Source organism: Numida meleagris, chromosome Z (genome assembly GCF_002078875.1).
Source record: "Numida meleagris isolate 19003 breed g44 Domestic line chromosome Z, NumMel1.0, whole genome shotgun sequence".
Taxonomy (NCBI): Eukaryota; Metazoa; Chordata; class Aves; order Galliformes; family Numididae; genus Numida; species Numida meleagris.
Window position 1 is genome coordinate 22,325,084 of NC_034438.1, and position 18,565 is coordinate 22,343,648.

The 18,565-nt window shown below is 44.4% G+C and overlaps 2 protein-coding genes across 2 annotated transcripts; both read left to right on the top strand.

Annotated features, from left to right (window-relative positions):
* Positions 33-8,204, top strand: CENPH (centromere protein H). The gene is made up of 9 exons (XM_021379938.1): positions 33-207; positions 316-371; positions 712-754; positions 1,160-1,231; positions 1,899-1,955; positions 4,342-4,405; positions 4,686-4,737; positions 5,735-5,895; positions 7,401-8,204. The coding sequence occupies exons 1-9, from the start codon at positions 107-109 to the stop codon at positions 7,500-7,502; spliced, it is 708 nt and encodes a 235-aa protein (XP_021235613.1). The 5' UTR covers positions 33-106; the 3' UTR covers positions 7,503-8,204.
* Positions 8,256-15,355, top strand: MRPS36 (mitochondrial ribosomal protein S36). The gene is made up of 4 exons (XM_021379939.1): positions 8,256-8,396; positions 8,894-8,957; positions 13,754-13,956; positions 15,194-15,355. The coding sequence occupies exons 1-4, from the start codon at positions 8,358-8,360 to the stop codon at positions 15,209-15,211; spliced, it is 324 nt and encodes a 107-aa protein (XP_021235614.1). The 5' UTR covers positions 8,256-8,357; the 3' UTR covers positions 15,212-15,355.

Below are 18,565 nucleotides of genomic sequence, written 5' to 3' on the forward strand. Positions count from 1 at the left end.
GGGCGGGGCTGACGTCGCGGGGCGGTGCCGCCGTTGGCTGCGGCGCGCGGGCGGAAGTGTGCGGTTCGCGCTGGCCGACGGGCGCGCGGCTGTTTGAAAGCGCGTCATGGCGCGGCGGCTGCCGGAGCCCGTCGGGCCCCGGCCGGCGGACGAGATCGAGCCGGCGGACGATCCGAACGCGAAGCGGGACGTCCTGGAGCACCTCTGGTCCGTGCTGCGGGGGCGGGGACGGGCCGGGAGCGCCGCGTGGACGGCGGCCTTGAGAACGGGCGGGAGGGGCTGGTGAGGCTGACGGTGTCCTTCTCTCCGTTGCAGCGCGAGGACGCATCTGAAGCAGCTGGTGATGGAGTTCAGCACCGCCTGCTCGCGCGGTAAGCTCCCGCGGTCAGACCCCGCCGGGGTTGCTCCCCGCCCTCGGAGCGACGCCGCTCGCGGTGCGGCCGCGGCTTTGACGCGCGGTCGGAGAGGGCCGAGTCCCGCCCCGCGGAGCGGCGTACAGAGCCGTGCCGTCAGCTCGTCCCCCGAGCTGGAGACGAAAGCGCTCGCGAGCCGAATCGTTCCCCTGATGCGGCGGGTGGGCGGCGCGGTGTCACGGGCAGGGGAGAAGGGATGCTGCGGGGGGGGCACGCCTTAAGCTGCTTGTCCCTCGTGTGCTGTGAGCAGCGCTCAGTCTTCCCGCTGCGTGGTTTTACTAACGCTCTTGCTTTGCAGGTGAAGGGTGTAACAATGGCGTCGACGTAAACTTTATCGAGAGGTATGCAATTTGTTGCCGTCAAACTTATCAGCTCAGTTCCTAACCGTTCGTCAATTAAAACGCGCCAGAAGTGCTCTTCTGGTTGTTACTGTTCAGTATGAGCTCCTCATTATCGATCCTTACTATGTAAGGGTTCAGTTAAAATGAAACAAGTGAAGGAACTATAGCAAAGAGATATTCCTCTCCATCTTCTAGTTCTGTATCTGCCGTGGTTCCTACAACGTACACTTGCAATCCTTCTGGTGATGGCTGGAATTCAGTAACATGTTTCACCATGTTAAAATGTGGAACCTGAATAACTTGTAGCCTAGAGGAAAAGTTCTCACTTCAGGCATGCGGAGACCAAGTTAAAAACTGGAGACTGCTTTCACATTTTTTGTTCTTTTCACACTTCTTTTTTTTCAGTGCCAAAGAAAGTTTGGAAGAAGTGGGGAAAGTAAAAGCTGCCTTTGAAAACAAAGCATTAGTCTTGCAAAGGTAGATCGTTTTTCTTCCTGTTCATTTGGAGGCTTTCTTCTTCTTTATCTGTGTGCACATGCATGCACAATTGCATAATTCTGATTAAAATAGGATTTCAAGTGATGTAGCTTGTGTTGCAAATGTGAGAGATTTAACACCACTGAAAACCGAGGAACAAAAAGGTGGGTACCACAGGGAATAACAATAAATAAATAGAAGCACGTGCAACTCTCTGATATCCTGCAAGATTACAAAAAGACAGTTTGTATGTGTCAGCAAACGAAGTTATTGGTGGTATTTTGCAAATTCCTACAAGAAGGTGGAGGTTTGTATTTATGTGTCTCCTATGCTGCATGACTGTTCATTTGAATTCCCATGTTTGCCCAGCTTCCCTCCTGCAGACTGGGACTTACAGTGTCTGAGGTATATTTGACAAGAGAGAAATGCATTGTTGTTCCTACAAATGTTCAACTGTTACACCTTGCTTGTCCTGAGAATTAAGCTACAGTATTTAACAACTTTGATACTTGAAGTTTACTGGTTTTGTTTTGTTTTAATATACATTTCCAACACCAAAGTAGGTATAAATAGAAACTTGCAAATCTCTTTTCTGCTATTTACCTAAATTCAAGTCTCTCAGTTGTCAGTTCTCATCAGAGGTATGTCTCTTCTTTATACCACACAGGATCCAGCTTATGGATGCTCTGAGAAACAGACTGAAACAAAATGATAGTCGCACATGGTAAGGCGTTTTGAGTTCAAGCTGGGCTTCTGCCTTTCTTATTTTCTCCCTGCATATCCTAGTAACTTCTTTCTAATCTCTCTGAGTTGCCTGTCCCTTTTTTCACGGGAAGTAGACACTCTTTTTCTCCTGGAGCCTCAGAAAAAGTTCCCTGTTCATTTACGCCAGTTTTCTTCCCCATCAGTTCATCTTACAGCACAGGGAGACAGCCTGCTCCTGCACCTCTAAAACTTCCTTCTTGAGGAGCAACCAGCCTTTCTGGACCCCTTTACCCTTCAGGACTGAATCCCAAGGGACCTTCCCTACCAGTGTCCTGAATAGTTCAAAGCCTGCCCTCTGGAAGTCCAAGGTAGCAGTTTTGCTGGCCCCCCCTCCTGACTTCACCAAGAATCAAGAACTCTACTGTTTCATGATTGCTCTGCCCAAGACAACTCTTGACCTCCACACCTCCCACCAGTCCTTCTCTGTTTGTGAACAGCAGATCTAGCAGGGCACCTCCCTGGTAGGTTCTCTTACCAGATGCATCAGGAAGTTAACTTCCATGCTCTGGAAACCTAGACTTCCTCTTCTGTGCTGTATTGTATTCCCAGCATATATCAGGGAAGTTGAAGTCCCCCATGAGAACAAGGGCTGGTGATCACACAATTTCTGCCAGCTGCTCAGAGAAAGCCTCATCTGTCTCTTCATCCTGGTCAGGCGGCCTATAACAGATCCCCACCAGGATGTCCACCTTGTTGGCCCTCCCCCTAATCCTTACCCATAGAGACTGAACCTTATCATTCCCAGCCCTGAGCGCAACAGCATAAAAACACTCTATAAGATAGAGAGCCAGGCCACTGCCCCACTCATTCCTTGCCTATCCCTTCTGAAGAGCTTATAAGACATCCATTGCAACACTCCAGTCATGGGAGCAATCCCACCATGTTTCCATAATGGCAACTAAGTCATAGTCTGCCTGCTGCCATTTGCCCCACCCCCAACCCCAGCATTGTTTCCTGCAGGCTCATCTCTAGAAAGCCTTGTTTTAACGCCTTTCCCCTTCATATTGAGTTTAAAGCCCTTTCAATAAGCCCTGCCAGCTCCTGGGTTAGTATCTGTTTCACCCTTTGCAACAGGTGAGACCCATCTGCAGACATCAGGCCAGACGCTGAATAAACCAACCCATGGTCAAAAAAGCCCCAATTCCTGCAGTGGCACCAGCCTCTTAGTCATGTGTTTATGAGATGACTTTTCCTGGTCCTCTCAGTATCCCTTGCTGCCACAGAAGGGATAGAGAAAAATACCCTGTGTACTTCCACTCCATCAACTAACCACCCCACCACCCTGACATCCCATTTGATAGCCTTCAGGCTTTTCTTAGCAACTTCATCACTGCCAGCCTGCACTATCAGTAAAGGACAATAATCAGAGAGGCAAACCAGACTAGGGAGTCTCCTAGTAATGTCCCTGACCTGGGCCCCAGGGAGGCAGCACACTTCTGTACAGATGGAGTCTGGCCGATATATTGGGCCCTCCATTCCCCTCAGAAGGGAGTTGTTTCCGACCATTACCCTTCTTTCCTTCTTGGTGGAGGCAATCTTGAGGCATGGAGTTGATCGCTTCACTCTAGACAACCTCTGGGTGGACCTTCCACTGCATTCTCACTCACCTCTCTCTCAAGGTACAGAGTCTCAAACTTATTATGTAGGGGCATCTGGGGAATTGAGTTAAGTATGGACGGGGTTTGCCTGTGACACTGAGCTGGGACCTGTTTCCATTCCTGCCTGTCTCTTAGGTCCCCTCCCTCTGCCTGATGGTGACAGGGCAGGGGGTCCGCCATTGTTTGAGGCGTTTCACCACAGTGCATTTCTCACAGGTATGGCAGGGAGTTACTCCACCAGTCTATCTCCTGCTCAGACTCCCTGATACTGCTCAACCTCTCCACCTCCTCGAGTTCTGCCACCAGGCTGAGCAGATCTTCTGCCTGCTCACACCTCATGCAGGTGGTATCCCTGCCGCCCTCTACCGGCAGCATCAGGCTCTGGCATTCCTTTCATCTAGAGACCGGAACGGCCGCATTCTTGACAGGCACTCCATGTGAGCTCAGTTACATCCCTGTCACTGGCCTGAATTCGGGAGCTCCAGTCACTTGCCATTCTCAAGTGGCTTGGCTTCCTTGTTTCACAAGCTCTATGATTTGAAGTATTAGACAAACTTAACTGAAACATTAGCAAAACTGAGTGGGAACAAGGAGAAATTTGGTGCCTATATTTAGTATACTACCCTTTATTTTGGTGTTAAGATAAATGGGCTTTTTTTGTTTAATCTAAATAACTTTGGTTAAAGCATTTATGTTGTTGATACATCATAATGGTCTTAAAGAATGCAACTTTATTTCCTTCATTAGTCTGATCATGGAAACGATGAAAGACATAATGATGCTTAACTGGGAAATACTTCAAGCTCATCGGGTAAGTGTCAGTTGTACCTTCTGTTGCAGTTGCGCAGGCCTGCCAACTTCAGTATGGGCAGAGGCAGAGTCTAAAGTAACAGGAACGCACAAGTCATTTGAACTAAATATATGGTCCAAATGTGGATCCTAGGGGTGTTAAAATTAGCAAAATGGTTACTTAATGTGAATATGTAAGGAAGTCTGCTTCTAGAGCTGCCCTTAACAGCTTCTGTGGACTGAATTAGCGTCATCAATATTTATAGGAGATGACAGTCTAGGATTTCTTTTTTTTCTTTCAGCAAGCATGTGTGATTAGAGAGAATTTGAATGACCTCAGAAGGCAAAGATACTGTAAGTGTTTTTTATATATTGGCTTTGTTTTATAATTAAAAACACAGTTCATATCTTAAACTGCTTCTTTAGAAATATTAATTCTCAATACAGTTATAAACATTCTGAAAAGGAGTGTGTGAAATACTATAAAAATAAGCTTATATGATGTCTACATGAAAGTAAGACTGATACAGTAGAATATGTCAGTCATATAGTAGGCCAGGTATATAGGAGTGTGCTAAAAATGGTGATGGTGTTTCATTGTTTAGTACAAGCTCCTCAGCAGATTACATTTCACTTACTATCTCAGATCAGTTCTGAGAGGCCTAAAGGATTTTTTTTTTTTTTTTTTTTTTTTTTTGTCAAACTGTACTTTTGTGAAATCTTTGTGAAATAGGAGTGGATTTACTTACAAAGAGCTTGTGTAACAGCATAGGTCTTGTTATTCAGTATGCTTATTGTGGTGGGTCAAACTAAGATTTGAAATCACTTTTGACAAGTAACTTGAGAAATAAGGGAAGGAATGCTGGGTAAGGAGGAGCAGCATGCTTTCTATTTAAGAACTCTCCCTTAAAAGTATTATTCATTCTAACTTTTAGCCTAGTATTCTATTAAAAATGGTAACATTACTGGTATTGTCCATGCATCCCTTGTGTAACTTTTGAATTTGTTTTCCATCAAATTTGAAAAAGGGAAAAAGATCTAAAATGTCTCTGCCTGTAGAGTCATATCAAATGAAGACAGGGTGTAGGACAGGTGTTCAAATCAGCGTCCACGTCTGATGGAAATGCAGACAGTTTTGTTAGCAGCCAGGGAACCAGGCAGTGCATGTTGATACCAGATACCCATGGCATTTGTTTCTCATGGAAGGTACGTTAGAGGGAAGGGATGGAGTGAGACATTTGAGCTATTACAATAGAACTGCCTTAGATGTCTATAAGGAAGAAGTATCTCTTTAGGTCTTCTGCCCAGTGATCAACTTTTGTATGCTTTTGTTTTCCTAATAATTGAACAGTTCTGAAACAGGCCGAAGGAGAGAAGGCACTGAGAATTTTTACCACAATGAGAAAAAAAAAGGAAGTAGTGAGAAAGAAAATGACTGAAAAGTTGAAGTTTATCCACAAGAATTTACAGCATGAAAGGAATGTGACTGTGTTAATTCAAAATATATTCCAGGTAACGTCATAGCTTTCAGAAGCAGGTTTGCAGTTTGCGTTACAAAAAGATAACATACTGTATACCGAATGTAACTTCAAACAAAGTCGTGTTTTCTAAAATCTTTTTTATAACAGCATCAAAGAAAAAACTGCAGTATGAACAGTAAACCTTACTGTTTTAAAGACTAGAAGTATTGTATCATTAGAGACTTGTTTGGAGTAATTATTTACAGAGTTTAGAAACAGTCTATCATTGTCTATTTCTCTGTTCCCTTAAAACTACAAAGATAATGCATCTCCTAGAAGTATGTCTGTCGTGACAGAGGTCATATTTCCTTATGCTATGAGTCACCTCTGCACCCCCTCAAACCAGTTTCCCAGTCTTGTGACTAGGACAAATTAGTAGGTCTTAATCCTGTGATACCAGTGAGCCAGTCTGGTCCTTCTAATTAGGTGTTGCCCTCTGCAGTGTTGTGAAAGTGTTGTTAAATATTTTCATCAGTGTAGCCTTCGTGCTCTTGGTTACCCATCTGTCAGCTACTGCTGAATAGTCTGTATTCGCACAGCTGGCTGGCAGGTCACCCAGAGTTTGGCATCATGCAAAGTAAGGAAGAAAACTGTGATACAAGATTAGAGTGGGAGGCAACATCCTGCAACATCCTGTGCTTAGAGGGGCTCTACTAAGGGTCATGTACCCTCTGCTGCTGGTTGGTACTTGTCCTTTCACAGCATCCCCTGCAGATCAGTGACCTATTAAGTACAAAGATGAGAGGCACAGTGCATTGCGGGAGCTGCAAGTTTGTCAAATTAGTTATGAAATACCAGTGAAAAATGCACAGTTTACTTGAGAGAGAGAGAGAGAGAGAGAGAAAGAGGCATTTAGATGGAAGACAGGATATACTCATTCTGTGAATTCATATTGTCAGAAGAATTTCAAGAACAGAAAAGGAGCCTCGTGTTTTTGTGTTGCATGCTTTGTCTACTAGTGGCTTGAAATATGTCTCATCTCATTAAGAATGGGAAATTAAACATTTTAGTGGGTTCTGTGTTATGTTTAATTAGTTCTATTTATGTTCTAAATGACATAAATAGGACAAATCTTTTTTTGGTTAAATTTAAAAATTCTTATATTAAGTCCAGAATGGCAGAGTGAGAATGCTAGAAACTGCATTGTCATGTGTTAAGGCAAACTTTCTTTCACATGGTTAAAAAAAAAAAAAAAACCAAAACCTCTTAAGTTGCCATCTTTAAAATAGGAATAGTGTGCCAGCACCAGCAGAAAATCTGAAGGGCTGTTTTGTTGGTTTTTTTTTTTTTGCCCACGTACCAACAGTAGCCACCCCCCCCAGTCCTGCCCTTTTAAAATGGTGCTGTGAGTTTCAAGGGCTTCCAAACTGGGGAAGTAAAAACAAAACAAAACAAAAAACCAACAAAAAAAAAGTGAAATAAAAGCCAGCACTCCACCTTTTGATTCTTTTTTGAAAGCATTTGTGCTTTTTAAACATTAGTTTTTCTGTCTTGCAGAATATCATAGTTGGATGCCGAATCAACTGGGCCAAAGATCCATCTTTAAAAGCAGTTTTTCTGCAGCTTGAGAAAGATACCTCCATTCAGAATCTCTTGTAGTCGGGAAGCTGATGTTTGACTTTAGACTGTACTTACTTAATATACTATACCTTATTGTGTGAAATTACCCTTTTAGCATGAGATTTTAACCTTTCTGAAATTTCTCTTTTCTACAGACTCAGACTATAGCCATGCCACTCACTTTTCCAAAGTGATATTCTAACTTGGTAGACAGCAGGTGTTACAGTGCCTATAATGTAGCTGACAAAAGGAGTTCAAGAGCCAGTTTGCTGCTGTGCTATGCCCATAACTAATTTCCCTGTGAGATGCAGCAATTATACAAAAAATGACAATGTGTGTTATGAGCATTTACTGGGGGGCTGACAGTGTGGCCCTGCCAATTCCCTGCACAGAGGGAGAGGTGCCCGCGTGGCTCTATGCCTCCAGGCCCTGGGCACCGCGCCCTATGCAGAGCTCAGGCTGCACAGCTTGCTTATATCCTTATTTTAAACTCTGGACATTTTCTGTATACTCTGAAATGTGTTGCTGCACTGCATGGTGTGTAGCTAAGGTGAGCTCCCAGGAATCAGATGGAGGTTGCTGCTGCTGTCCCACCTGGAAAACAGAAGTGAGAGAAGCGGCTTCATGTGGGCAGTATCCCACTTCTTTAAACACTGACGACTACGTGCCTAACCTGTACTCAATTCGCTAAACCTGTCGGCGTGTAACGACCTAAATAAAGAGCTACTGCTGCTGCTTCTACTCGAGGTCCGCTTTGTAAAAGGGGGCCGTCCCACAACGCCGAGTCAGCCCCGCCCAGTGGCCCCGCCCCGTCGGGTCACCCTGCTTACGCGACTGGGCGGGGCCCGGCGCTGCCCCTCATGCGGCCGGTAGTGCGCAGGGCGGGGGGTCACCATGGGCAGCAAGATGGCGGCGGCCACTCGGGTCGTTCAGGTACCGGCGCCCTCCGCGAGGGCAGAGCGGGAGCAGCGCGGTGGTGGGGCCGGCAGCTCGGCGCGGCCCGCGGGACCCGCCCGCGGCCAGCCGCACCTGAGGAAGCCTGAGCCTGGGGCTGCGGCGGGGAGGCCGACGGTGTCCTTGGCGTGGGGAACGGGCGTGCGGGGCCGGCCCGGGAGCGGGTCCTGCGGCGCTCAGCGCTCTGTGAGCTGCTCGCGGCTCCCTCTGCAGCGCGGTGATGGCTGCGGGGGGGAAGGGAACGCGCCCCTCGTTGGGACGCGAGGGCGGAGGAATACCTTCAAGGATGAAGTTCCTCCTTGGGTGAAAGCAAAACGGCGGTGGGTGAGAAGGTGGTCAAACTGGCAGTGCACAGAGCAGTGATACGGAGAGGTTGTACAACACCATGAATGTCCCTTTGTATTATAGAGAAGTTAATGTTTGTCCGGAAATGCATGTTATTCCTGTTATTTCTTTTCTGCCTTGTTACTTTGCAGGCAGTGAAGCCACATACTCCACTGATTAAGTTTCCGGACAGAAAAAGCAGTCCCAGGCCTAAAAGTAAGTGTTTCACCTGGGGATGCAGCATGCCCCAGATCTCTTTGCATTAACAGTTCTGTACCAGAATGCAATTTCTGCTTTAGGCAAAAGACTCAACTGATTTCAAGTAAGGTTTCTGAAAAAGGCTTGTTTTACAGAATCACAGGGGCTAGAAGAGACCTCAAGAGATCATTGATTCCAGCCCCCCTGCTAAAGCAAGTACCCTACAATAGGTCACACAGATGGGCATCCAGATGGGTCTTGAACATCTCCATAGAAGGAGACTTCACAGCCTCTCTGGGCAGCCTGTTGCAGTGCTCTGCAACCCAAACCATAAAGAAGTTCTTCCACATGTTAGTACAGGACTTCCTATGTTCAAGTTTTAGGCCATTATTCCTTGTCCTGTTGCTACACATCACTGAAGGAGCCTGGCCTCATCCATTTGCCTCCCACCTTCCATTAGATATTCATAAACATTGATCAGATCCCCCCACAGTTTTCTTTTTCCCACACTGAACAGACCCAGATTACTCAGCCTTTCCTCATACAGGAGATGCTCCAGGCCCTTAATCATCTTTGTGGCCCTCTGTTGGACTCCTTCTAGAAGATCCCTTTCTTTTTTGAACTGAGGAGCCCAGTTCTTTTTTGAACTATTAAATCAATAGTTTAAATGTGGCCTGACGAGGGAATAGTAGAGGGGGAGGATCCTCTCCCTCAGCCTGCTGGCCACAGTGATTTTCATACACCCCAGGATACCTTTGGCCTTCTTGGCCACATGCTGGCTCATGGCCAACTTGTTGTCCAGGACTCCCAGGTCATTCTCTGCAGAGCTCCTCTCCAGCAAGTCATCTCCTAACCTGCACTGATGCATGCAGTTGGTTATTCCTCCCCAGACGCAAGACTCTACACTTACTCTTGTTAAACCTCGTCGGGTTCCTCCCTGCCCAACTCTCCAGTCTGTCCAGGTCTTGTTGAAGGGCAGCACAGCCTTCTGGTGTGTCAGCCATTCCTCCCAGCTGTGTATCATCAGCAAACTTGCTGAGGGTGGACTCTATCCCTTCATCCAGTTCATTGATGAGGATGTTGAACAAGACTGGACCCAGCACCAACCCCTGGGGAACTCTGGTAGTTACAGGCCACCAACCAGGCTCTGTGCCACTGATGGCAACCCTCAGAGCCATGCCAGTCACCCAGTTCTCAATCCACCTCAGTGTCCACTCATGTATCCCACACTTTCTAATTTTCATAACAAGGATGTTGTGAGAAACAGTGTCAGACTCCTTGCTGAAGTCAAGGTACACAACATCCACTGCTCTCCCCCCATCTACCTAGCCAGTGATGATATCACAGAAGGCTATGACTCGGTCAAGCATGATTTACCCTTGGAGAGTCCATGCTGACTCCTCCTGATAACCATCTTCTCTTCCAGTTGCTTGGAGATGGCATTCAGAATAAGTTGTTCCATCACCTTTCTAGGGACGGAAGCAAGGCTGACTGGCCTGTAGTTTCTCGGATCCTCCTCCTTGCTATTTCTGAAGACTGGAATGACATTGGCTGTCCTCCAGTCTTCAGGCACCTCTCCCGTTTGCCAAGACCTTTCAGTGATGATAGAGAGTGGTTCAGGAATCACCTCTGCCAGTTCTCAGCATATGTTGGTGCATCCCATTGTGGCCCACGGATTTGTGTGTGTTGATTTTGGCTAGACGCTCTCTGACCAGATCCACCTTGACCAACAGGAAGCCTTCCTTTCCCCAGCCTCTCTCTCTTATCTCCAGGGTCTGGGAATCCTGAGGGCTAGTCTTAGCATTAAAGACTGAAACAAAGAAGGCATTCAGAACCACTGCCTTCTCAGCATCTCCTTTACCAGGGCACCCATCTCATTTAGTAGGGGACCCACATTTTCCCTATCTTCCACTTACTGTTGACATTATTAAGGTTTATTTATTAAAAAAACATTTATTGTTATCCTTTACCTCCTTGACAAGGTTTAATTCCAGGAGGGCCTTAGCCTTCCTTCTTGCATCCCTGCAGGCCCTGACAACATTCCTATATTCTTCCCAGGTGGACAGGCCCTTTTTCCACATTTCATGGACCTTCTTCTTTTCTTTTAGTTTATCCATGAGCTCCTTGCTTTTAGGTTGGAGATAACTCTGATGTCTCCTCTACAACTGGAGGAATACACATAATACATGCATGTCTAGTTCTTACATCTGTTTCTTGGTCAGACCATATTCTTTAAGATTTCCTACTCCCACAAAGTCCATTTTCTGCACATACTCCTTTTTACCTGAAGTGGTTGTGCCAACGTCAGTTTGAAGCAGCTTTAAGCATTCAGTGATGTTTGCAGAAATGCTGTTGCATCTTCCTCATCCCTTCTTCTCTTGATTTTTGTGATATTTAATATTTGTGGTATTTAAAACGTTGGTTGCAGGTGGCAGAGCTATCTCACTGTACATTTCAAGAAGTGTTTCCTGGTCTTATTAATTAGTGCTGAGAAAAAAAAAATATATCTTCATGGCCATCTGTGAGACATCAGTCTTTACACCTGTAGCTATGTTGATATTTATAGCATCTCCAGTACTGCTACATTTAGACATCAAAGCTATGTAAGCAGTATCTTGTCCTTCTTTTGAGTCAACAAAGCATTTGAAACTAAAATAGCAAATGTCTTACAAAGCTGTCTTATGTTGCTCTCATTCATTCAGAATTTATGGTTGTTTTGACTGTTTTTTTTTAGTTCATTACTGATTTTATCTTTTTTTTTCCTTAATACTCAAGTCAAAAATTTTCAGCACCCGAATTATCTCCTAGAAGCAAAAAGCTCGCTTAGACATCTCAAGATTCTTATTTTTCTTTTTTTCCTGATGTTTAAATATTGATGGCTAAAAACATGAATTTTAAATTTCAGAAACTACTGCCTTCAGACTTTATACCCTTAATTCTATAAAACAATCTGAAGTGTGAAGTATGACTATTCAGTAAAGAACATTTGGAAGCGTCTTAATACACAAGTAACTATACCATATATTTGTCATAGCATTACTACATCTGTGATGTAGCTGTAAGTTTACTTTATCCACTAACACTACAAAGTATCTGCAATGCACACCAGTGCCACTTCTGCCATACCTGTGAACTAGTCAGGAACTATTTTTTGGGATAACTTCATCAGAATTCTGTGTGCATAACCAGTTTTGCCACTCATACCACCTCTCATGCCAGTGAATTGCTTTCTCGAAGGTGTAAAAAGCATGCTACTTACTTCTTGTTTATCTCTACCTCAGAAGAATTACTATACACTTTTCTTGTATGATGATTCTACCTTAACCGTGTTCAGTCACCTCAAAAATGGCAATTTGTCACTTTTCTTGAAGGCTCCAGCAGTAACTGTGTTTCACCATACCAGACTTCTGCTTGTGCATAGCCAAACAGAATGTTGCAGATCAAGGCTGTGCTGTTAGAAACTCAGTGCTTGAAAGGCCAACCAAAGTCTTTTATGGTATTACTGTTGCTGTATGCTATCAAACAGGGGAGGAAAAAAACAGTAGACAGTATGTAAGCTAAAGCAACTGCAGTGTAAGGTACGCCTCTCAGTTATGTTTTTTTGTTGTTGTATTTTTTGTTGCTTTTGTTTGTTTTTTTTTGTTTGGGTTTGTTTGTTTTTACCAACAGTGGCTGGATGACTTTGCTGCAGCTGGTTTTCATGTCTATCCCAATTGACTCAGACACCCTATAGCTCCTCCTTTCTCTTTACTGATCTTGTTGGAGGCAGCAGGGAGAGGGGCAGGCAATATTGAGGCATTTTAACTCATCTCATCTTGCTCACTCTTGACGGTGCTTCTTACTGTATGATTATGAGTCCCTCTATCCCAGCTGCCTAGATGTTCTGTTTTTCTTGCTAACTTTTGAGAAGCACTGAGAAAAACTTCCTGTGGAAGCATTCTGCTTTATCAGGTCTTTTAACTTTGTATACAGAGGCCTTCAGTACTTCTGATACAGCTATGGGATGCAGTCCTGCGTGGTATGGCAACTGTATTTCTACTGTAAGACCTGACATGGAGGGACAGACCTGGGGTCCCAGATGCTGACTTCGGCAACGGTGCCCTTTTGTCATCAGTTTTTCTGTCCTCAAACTGGAGGCAACTTCCTTCACGCAAATTCCTTAAGCCTTGCTCCTTGCCCTCACCTGAAAAGTATTTAATATGCTACTTGGCCACTACATCTCATTAACAATTTGATTGCTGATACCCAATATGTGATCCTCATTTTGCACATTATTGACATACTTTGATACACTACACTGCCCCATTATATAATATTAAAAACAAGTGCAGAGTTGCATGTGTTGTGGTATGCCACTGTTGTGATGTTCATCTTTCTGTAAGCCTCTACCTCTTTTTCACCTGTCTTTCTTTAGAGTTGCAGTAAACAAAAGCATAATCTTAGCGGACCTTAGATATTCATCTTAATTATCCTTCCGCATTACCCTCTCCACAACACAATTATGATAGTGCATACTTTTTCTGCAAGGAAATATTCCCACCAAAATAAAAGCCTTTGTTAGGATATATGCTGATTTCATTTTTGTTTCCATGTTAATATTTCTTCCACTTGAATATGCTTTCTCTTAATTTCAGAATATTTTCATTGTGCTCTTGACATATTTAATAACTAAAAACAGGTTGTCATCAGTTGAATATCTTAATATCTGTTATGACAAAGAAAACTAATTGTCAATAACTTGTATTTGCTCTTCATCTAATTAATTTTACAGTCTTCTTATATTTCTTTAAATTGTTTTTCAATCTGGGTCTCAGTACAGGAGTCTCTACAAGCAAGTGTGCTGTCACCTCATGTTTCAAAAGCACAGGAGTCTGTAGGAGGGAGACCACTGGCCTTTCAAAATATTTCACCTGTTAGTAGTGTACATGGTGCACCAGACACTTCTGAATTAGCAAGAATCTTACCTCAAAAATACAGAAGGAAACTTATGTCAGTTGAAGAGATTGAATATATTCAAGTAAGTTTCAGTAATTGTTGTGTATTCTCTTATTTACCCCACATTCTTCTTATTTCTGCAGGTTCTTTAAGTTTCACGTATGATAGTACATTGTAATTCTTGGTAAGAAGAGCTTTCACAGCTTTGATACGCAATACCAAAACTACAAATCCTTGGTGCAGGAGGTTCCCAGCTCTTACTAATTAGTAGCTTGTGATGTCACTGAGAGATACAGATTTAAAGCAGATGTACAAAGATAGTGATAGGTAGAGCCTACATTAAGCATAGTCACTGCTTGCTTAATAACAGCTGTTTAATGTGTAGTTTGAATATATTGGATGGGAGCACAGGAGTCTGTTCATGGACCAGCCCTTGCCAGATGCCCGAAGTCCAAAATTCATAAAAAACTACTTTGAAAAGTATTATCTAATAGTAAGTTAATTTTTGTAGTTCTAATAGTTGGGAACGTTCTAGTTGAGCTTGATGCAAATATTTCCTGAAATATTTGCAATTGCAGCATTATATGGGAAAGTCAAGAAAGAACTGCTTTTCTTCTATAACAGTTTTCAAATGTAAACATTTTTACTTAAAAGGAAGAATGCACAGAATTTGAAAAACTAGACAGATAAGGTGAAATGAAAAGACACTTATGTAGTTTTGTTAAATGATAAGGACACTTAAAGGGTAACAGTGTTAGTGGAGGAAATCTGTTTTTCAACAGGCACGTGGGTTGGGTATTTAAATTAGAAATAAAGTAATTTCTTTCCAGTAGTTACATACTTCTTTACCTCCCTATTTTTTTTTTTTTTAACCATGAGGCAAGTTGTAAAGTAACTTTGTTTGGCAAAATAGTGAATTTCTGATTTCTCATAGCTTACCTGGGCTTTGCTTTTACTTTGCCCTTTGGAATTTGGGCAGCGAAAAAAAATCTGAAACTTCACTCCTGCTGTTTGTCTGACCTTTCTAAAGTGAGTAAGAGTCATATTTCTTCCAACTGGGAGAACAGGGAGCAGTTGCAAATATAGGTTGCAGAGGTTTTTATATTTTGTATATTGTTCTATATGGAAAATGAGCTGTTAATGATCAATAATGATTTTTCTGACGTAACATGTGTTCCATTATACATTAAAAATCAAAGTGTAAACAAGAAGTTAAATCTAGGACTTGTTTGTTAATCTATAACTGTGCAAAAGAAGATTGGATCTCAGTTTCCCTTTCTTTTAGTGGAAGATAGTTAACTCTATTTTTTGCTTTGCAGCGTGGAGGTCCAGAATAACTACAGAAGCTAATTTGCTCACCACTGTTGAAGAAAGAAGTATTGTGTTCATCATAAAAGCTTTTCCTTAATATTATAAGTAATTGTATACTGATAGCTTTAATAAAAACCCCATATGAAGATGTAAAGGTTGACACAACACTACTCATTGGTGATTGAGAGATTTTCTGTTGATGACTAACAGCAATTGATGGCTACATCATTAGAAATTTTTTTTAATTAGCCATTCTGCAAATTTGGCAGTAGAACAAACTGATTTGCTTTATTTTCCTTGTTAACAAGTCTCCTCAGGGATGGTTTCACAGGCAGGATATGCACACTTAGAGGATCATAGAATGGCTTGATTTGGATGAGAGCTTAAAGACCTTCTAACCCCCTGCTGTGGGCAGAGTTGCCACCCATTAGATCAGGCTGCCCAGGGCCCCATCTGGTCTCGCCTTGAATACTTCCAGGGATGGGGGCATTTACATGTTCTCTGGACAAGCTCTTCCAGTGCTTCACCATCCCCTGAGTAAGGAATTTACCCCTAACATCTAATCTGAGTATCCCCTTTTAGTTTAGAACCATTTCCCCTTGTCCTGTCGTTATCAGACCATGTAAAAAGTCCTACTCTCTCCTGTTTATAATAAGCTCCCTTTAAATATTGGATGTCCACAATGGAGTCTCCCTGGAGCCTTTTCCAGGCTGAACAAGCCCAGCTCTCTCAGCCTTTCTTCATAGGAGGGGCCCTCTGATCATCCTTGTGACGCCCTACAACTGTGCCTCGTCTTTCTTGTTTTGGGGGCCCCAGGCATGGATAGAGTACTCCAGATGGGGCCTTAGACAGGCAGAGCAGAGGGGAACAATCAATCACCTCCTTCACCCTGCTGGCCACCCCTCTTTCGATCCAGACCAGGATACAGTTGCCTTCCAAGCTGCAAGCACACATTGCTGGTTTGCATCCAGCTTTTCGTCTGCTAGAACCCTGAAGTCCTTCTCCCCAGGGCTGCTCTCAATGAGCTCTCACGCAGTTTTTCTCCCAGTCTGTACATATATCTGGGTTACTCCAACCCAAGTGCAATGCCTTGTTGAACCTCATTAAGTTCACATGGGCCTACTTCTTAAGCCTGTCCAGGTCCTGTTGGATGGCATCCCTTCTGTCATTTGAACTGCACCACTCAGCATGGTCTCATCTGCAAACTTGCAGAGGATGCACTCAATCCCACTGTTCATGTCATTAATAAAGATGTTAAAGAGCACCAGTCCCAAGATGGTCAGAAATAGCGTTGCTAGCGGGAGCAGGGATGCAATTGTCCCTCTGTATTCAGCTGTGGTGAGGCTGCACCTCGAGTACTGTGTCCAGTTTTGGGCCCCTCACTGCAAGAAAGACATTGAGGCCCTGGAGCGTGTCCAGAGAAGGGCAATGAACCTGGTGAGGGGTCTGGAGCACAGGCCATGAGCTGCTCCATGAGGAGCAGCTGAGGGAGCTGGGAGTGTTCAGTCTGGAGAAGAGGAGGCTCAGGGGAGACCTCATCGCTCTCTATAACTACCTGAAGGGAAGTTGTAGTGAGCTGGGGGTTGGCCTCTTCTCTCATGAAACTAGTGATAGGACTAGAGGGAATGACCTCAGGTTGTGCCAGGGGAGATTCAGGTTGGACGTTAGGAAATATAACTTTTCTGAAAGAGTAGTCAGGCACTGGAATGGGCTGCCCAGGGAGGTGGTGGAGTCACAAACCCTGGAGGTGTTCAAGGAACATTTATATGTCATTTTGAGGGACGTGGTTTAGTGAGAACTGTTGGGATAGATGGATGGTTGGACTGGATGATCTTGTAGGTCTTTTCCAACCTTGGTGATTCTATGATTCTAAGATGGACTCACAGGGGACACCACTCATCACTGGCCTCCACCTGGACGTAGAGCCATTGACAATAACTCCCTGGCTGCAACTATCCAACTAATTCTTACCCACTGAATAGTTCACTCTTGAAAACCATGTACATTTAGACACAAGGATGTGGTGCAGAACCACATCAAAGGCTCTGCACAAGCCCAGGCAGATGACATCAGCTGCTCTGTTGCCCACTGATGCCATCCCTTCATTGAGAAGGCCACAAGATTGATAAGGCAAAATCTACCCTTGGTGAAGCTGTGCTGGCTTTCTCAGATCATCTCCTCATCTCACATATGTTGATGGACCTGCTCCATGATCTTTCCAGGCACAGAGGTGAGGCTTAATGGCCAGCAGTCCCCTGGGTCTTTATTTCCTCTCCCACTTTCTTAAAAATGAGAGTCATTTTTCCAGTCACCAGAGACTTCACCTGACAGTCATGACTTTTCAAGTATGCTGGAGAGTAGCTTGGAAACCACATCAGCCAGTTCCTTCAGAACCTTGGGATGCATGTCATCCAGCCCCATAGACTTGTACACATTCAGTCCCATGAGGTGGTCTTGGACCTGCTTATCTCTTACAGTGGAGAGTATTTTGTTCTCCCAGTCCCACTGAGAGGTTCAGGGACACTAGAGACAAGGGAAACCTGGCTGCCAGTGAAGACTGAGGAAAAGAACTTGTTGAGTACCTCAGTCTTCTCCATGTCTATTGTAGCCAGTTCTCCCTCCTCATTTATCAGAGGGGGAACACTCTCCCTGGCCTGTCTCTTCAGAACAACACACCCTTAGAACCCCTTCTTGTTATTATTCAAATGCCTCACCAAGTTCAGTTCCATTTATCTTGACCCCACCTCTGCATGTCCAGACAGCATCCCTGTACTTTTCCCATACCACCCATTTCTGCTTCTGCTGCCTGTACATGTCCTTCTTATCCCTCAGTTTGAACAGCAGGTCCTTGCTCAGCCATGTCCATTTCCTCCCTCCTCTGCCTGATTTCGTATGCAAGGGGTTGGAGAACTCTTGTGCACTCAGAAAGGTGTCCTTAAAAAGCTGCGAGTTCTGTTCCCTTCCTATGCTCCTAACAACAGTTTCCTAGGAAATCTCATCCAACAACTCCTTAGTCAGCCAGAAGTACACGCTCCTGAAGTTCGGGGTACTGACTCTGCTCTTTGCCAGGCCCTCGTCCCTCGAGATCACAGACTTAGCCAGGACATGGTCACTACAGCCCTGAGTGCCTCCTGCCTTAAGCTCTTTAATGAACTCCCTTGCACTGATGAGCATCAGGTCCAGTGACACTTCACCTCTGGCTGGTCTGTCCAATACCTGGGCCAGGAAGTTGTTCTCAATGCTCCAGGAGTCTCCTGGATCACTTGCAGCCCATCGTGTTGTTTACCCAGCAGATATCTGGTGGTTGAAATCCCCCATCAGGATGAGAGCCTTTTGTAGCAATAAGGCCTCATGCACAGGCTCCCCTCAATCAAGCAGCC

Bases quoted from the DNA above. Each gene is read 5' to 3' on its own strand.
- CENPH (XM_021379938.1), top strand. From the start codon at position 107: ATGGCGCGGCGGCTGCCGGAGCCCGTCGGGCCCCGGCCGGCGGACGAG. The intron at 755-1,159 runs GTATGCAATTTG...CTTTTTTTTCAG, and splicing joins GACGTAAACTTTATCGAGAG to TGCCAAAGAAAGTTTGGAAG. The intron at 1,956-4,341 runs GTAAGGCGTTTT...TTCCTTCATTAG, and splicing joins CAAAATGATAGTCGCACATG to TCTGATCATGGAAACGATGA.
- MRPS36 (XM_021379939.1), top strand. From the start codon at position 8,358: ATGGGCAGCAAGATGGCGGCGGCCACTCGGGTCGTTCAG. The intron at 8,397-8,893 runs GTACCGGCGCCC...GTTACTTTGCAG, and splicing joins CGGCCACTCGGGTCGTTCAG to GCAGTGAAGCCACATACTCC. The intron at 8,958-13,753 runs GTAAGTGTTTCA...TCTGGGTCTCAG, and splicing joins AAGCAGTCCCAGGCCTAAAA to TACAGGAGTCTCTACAAGCA.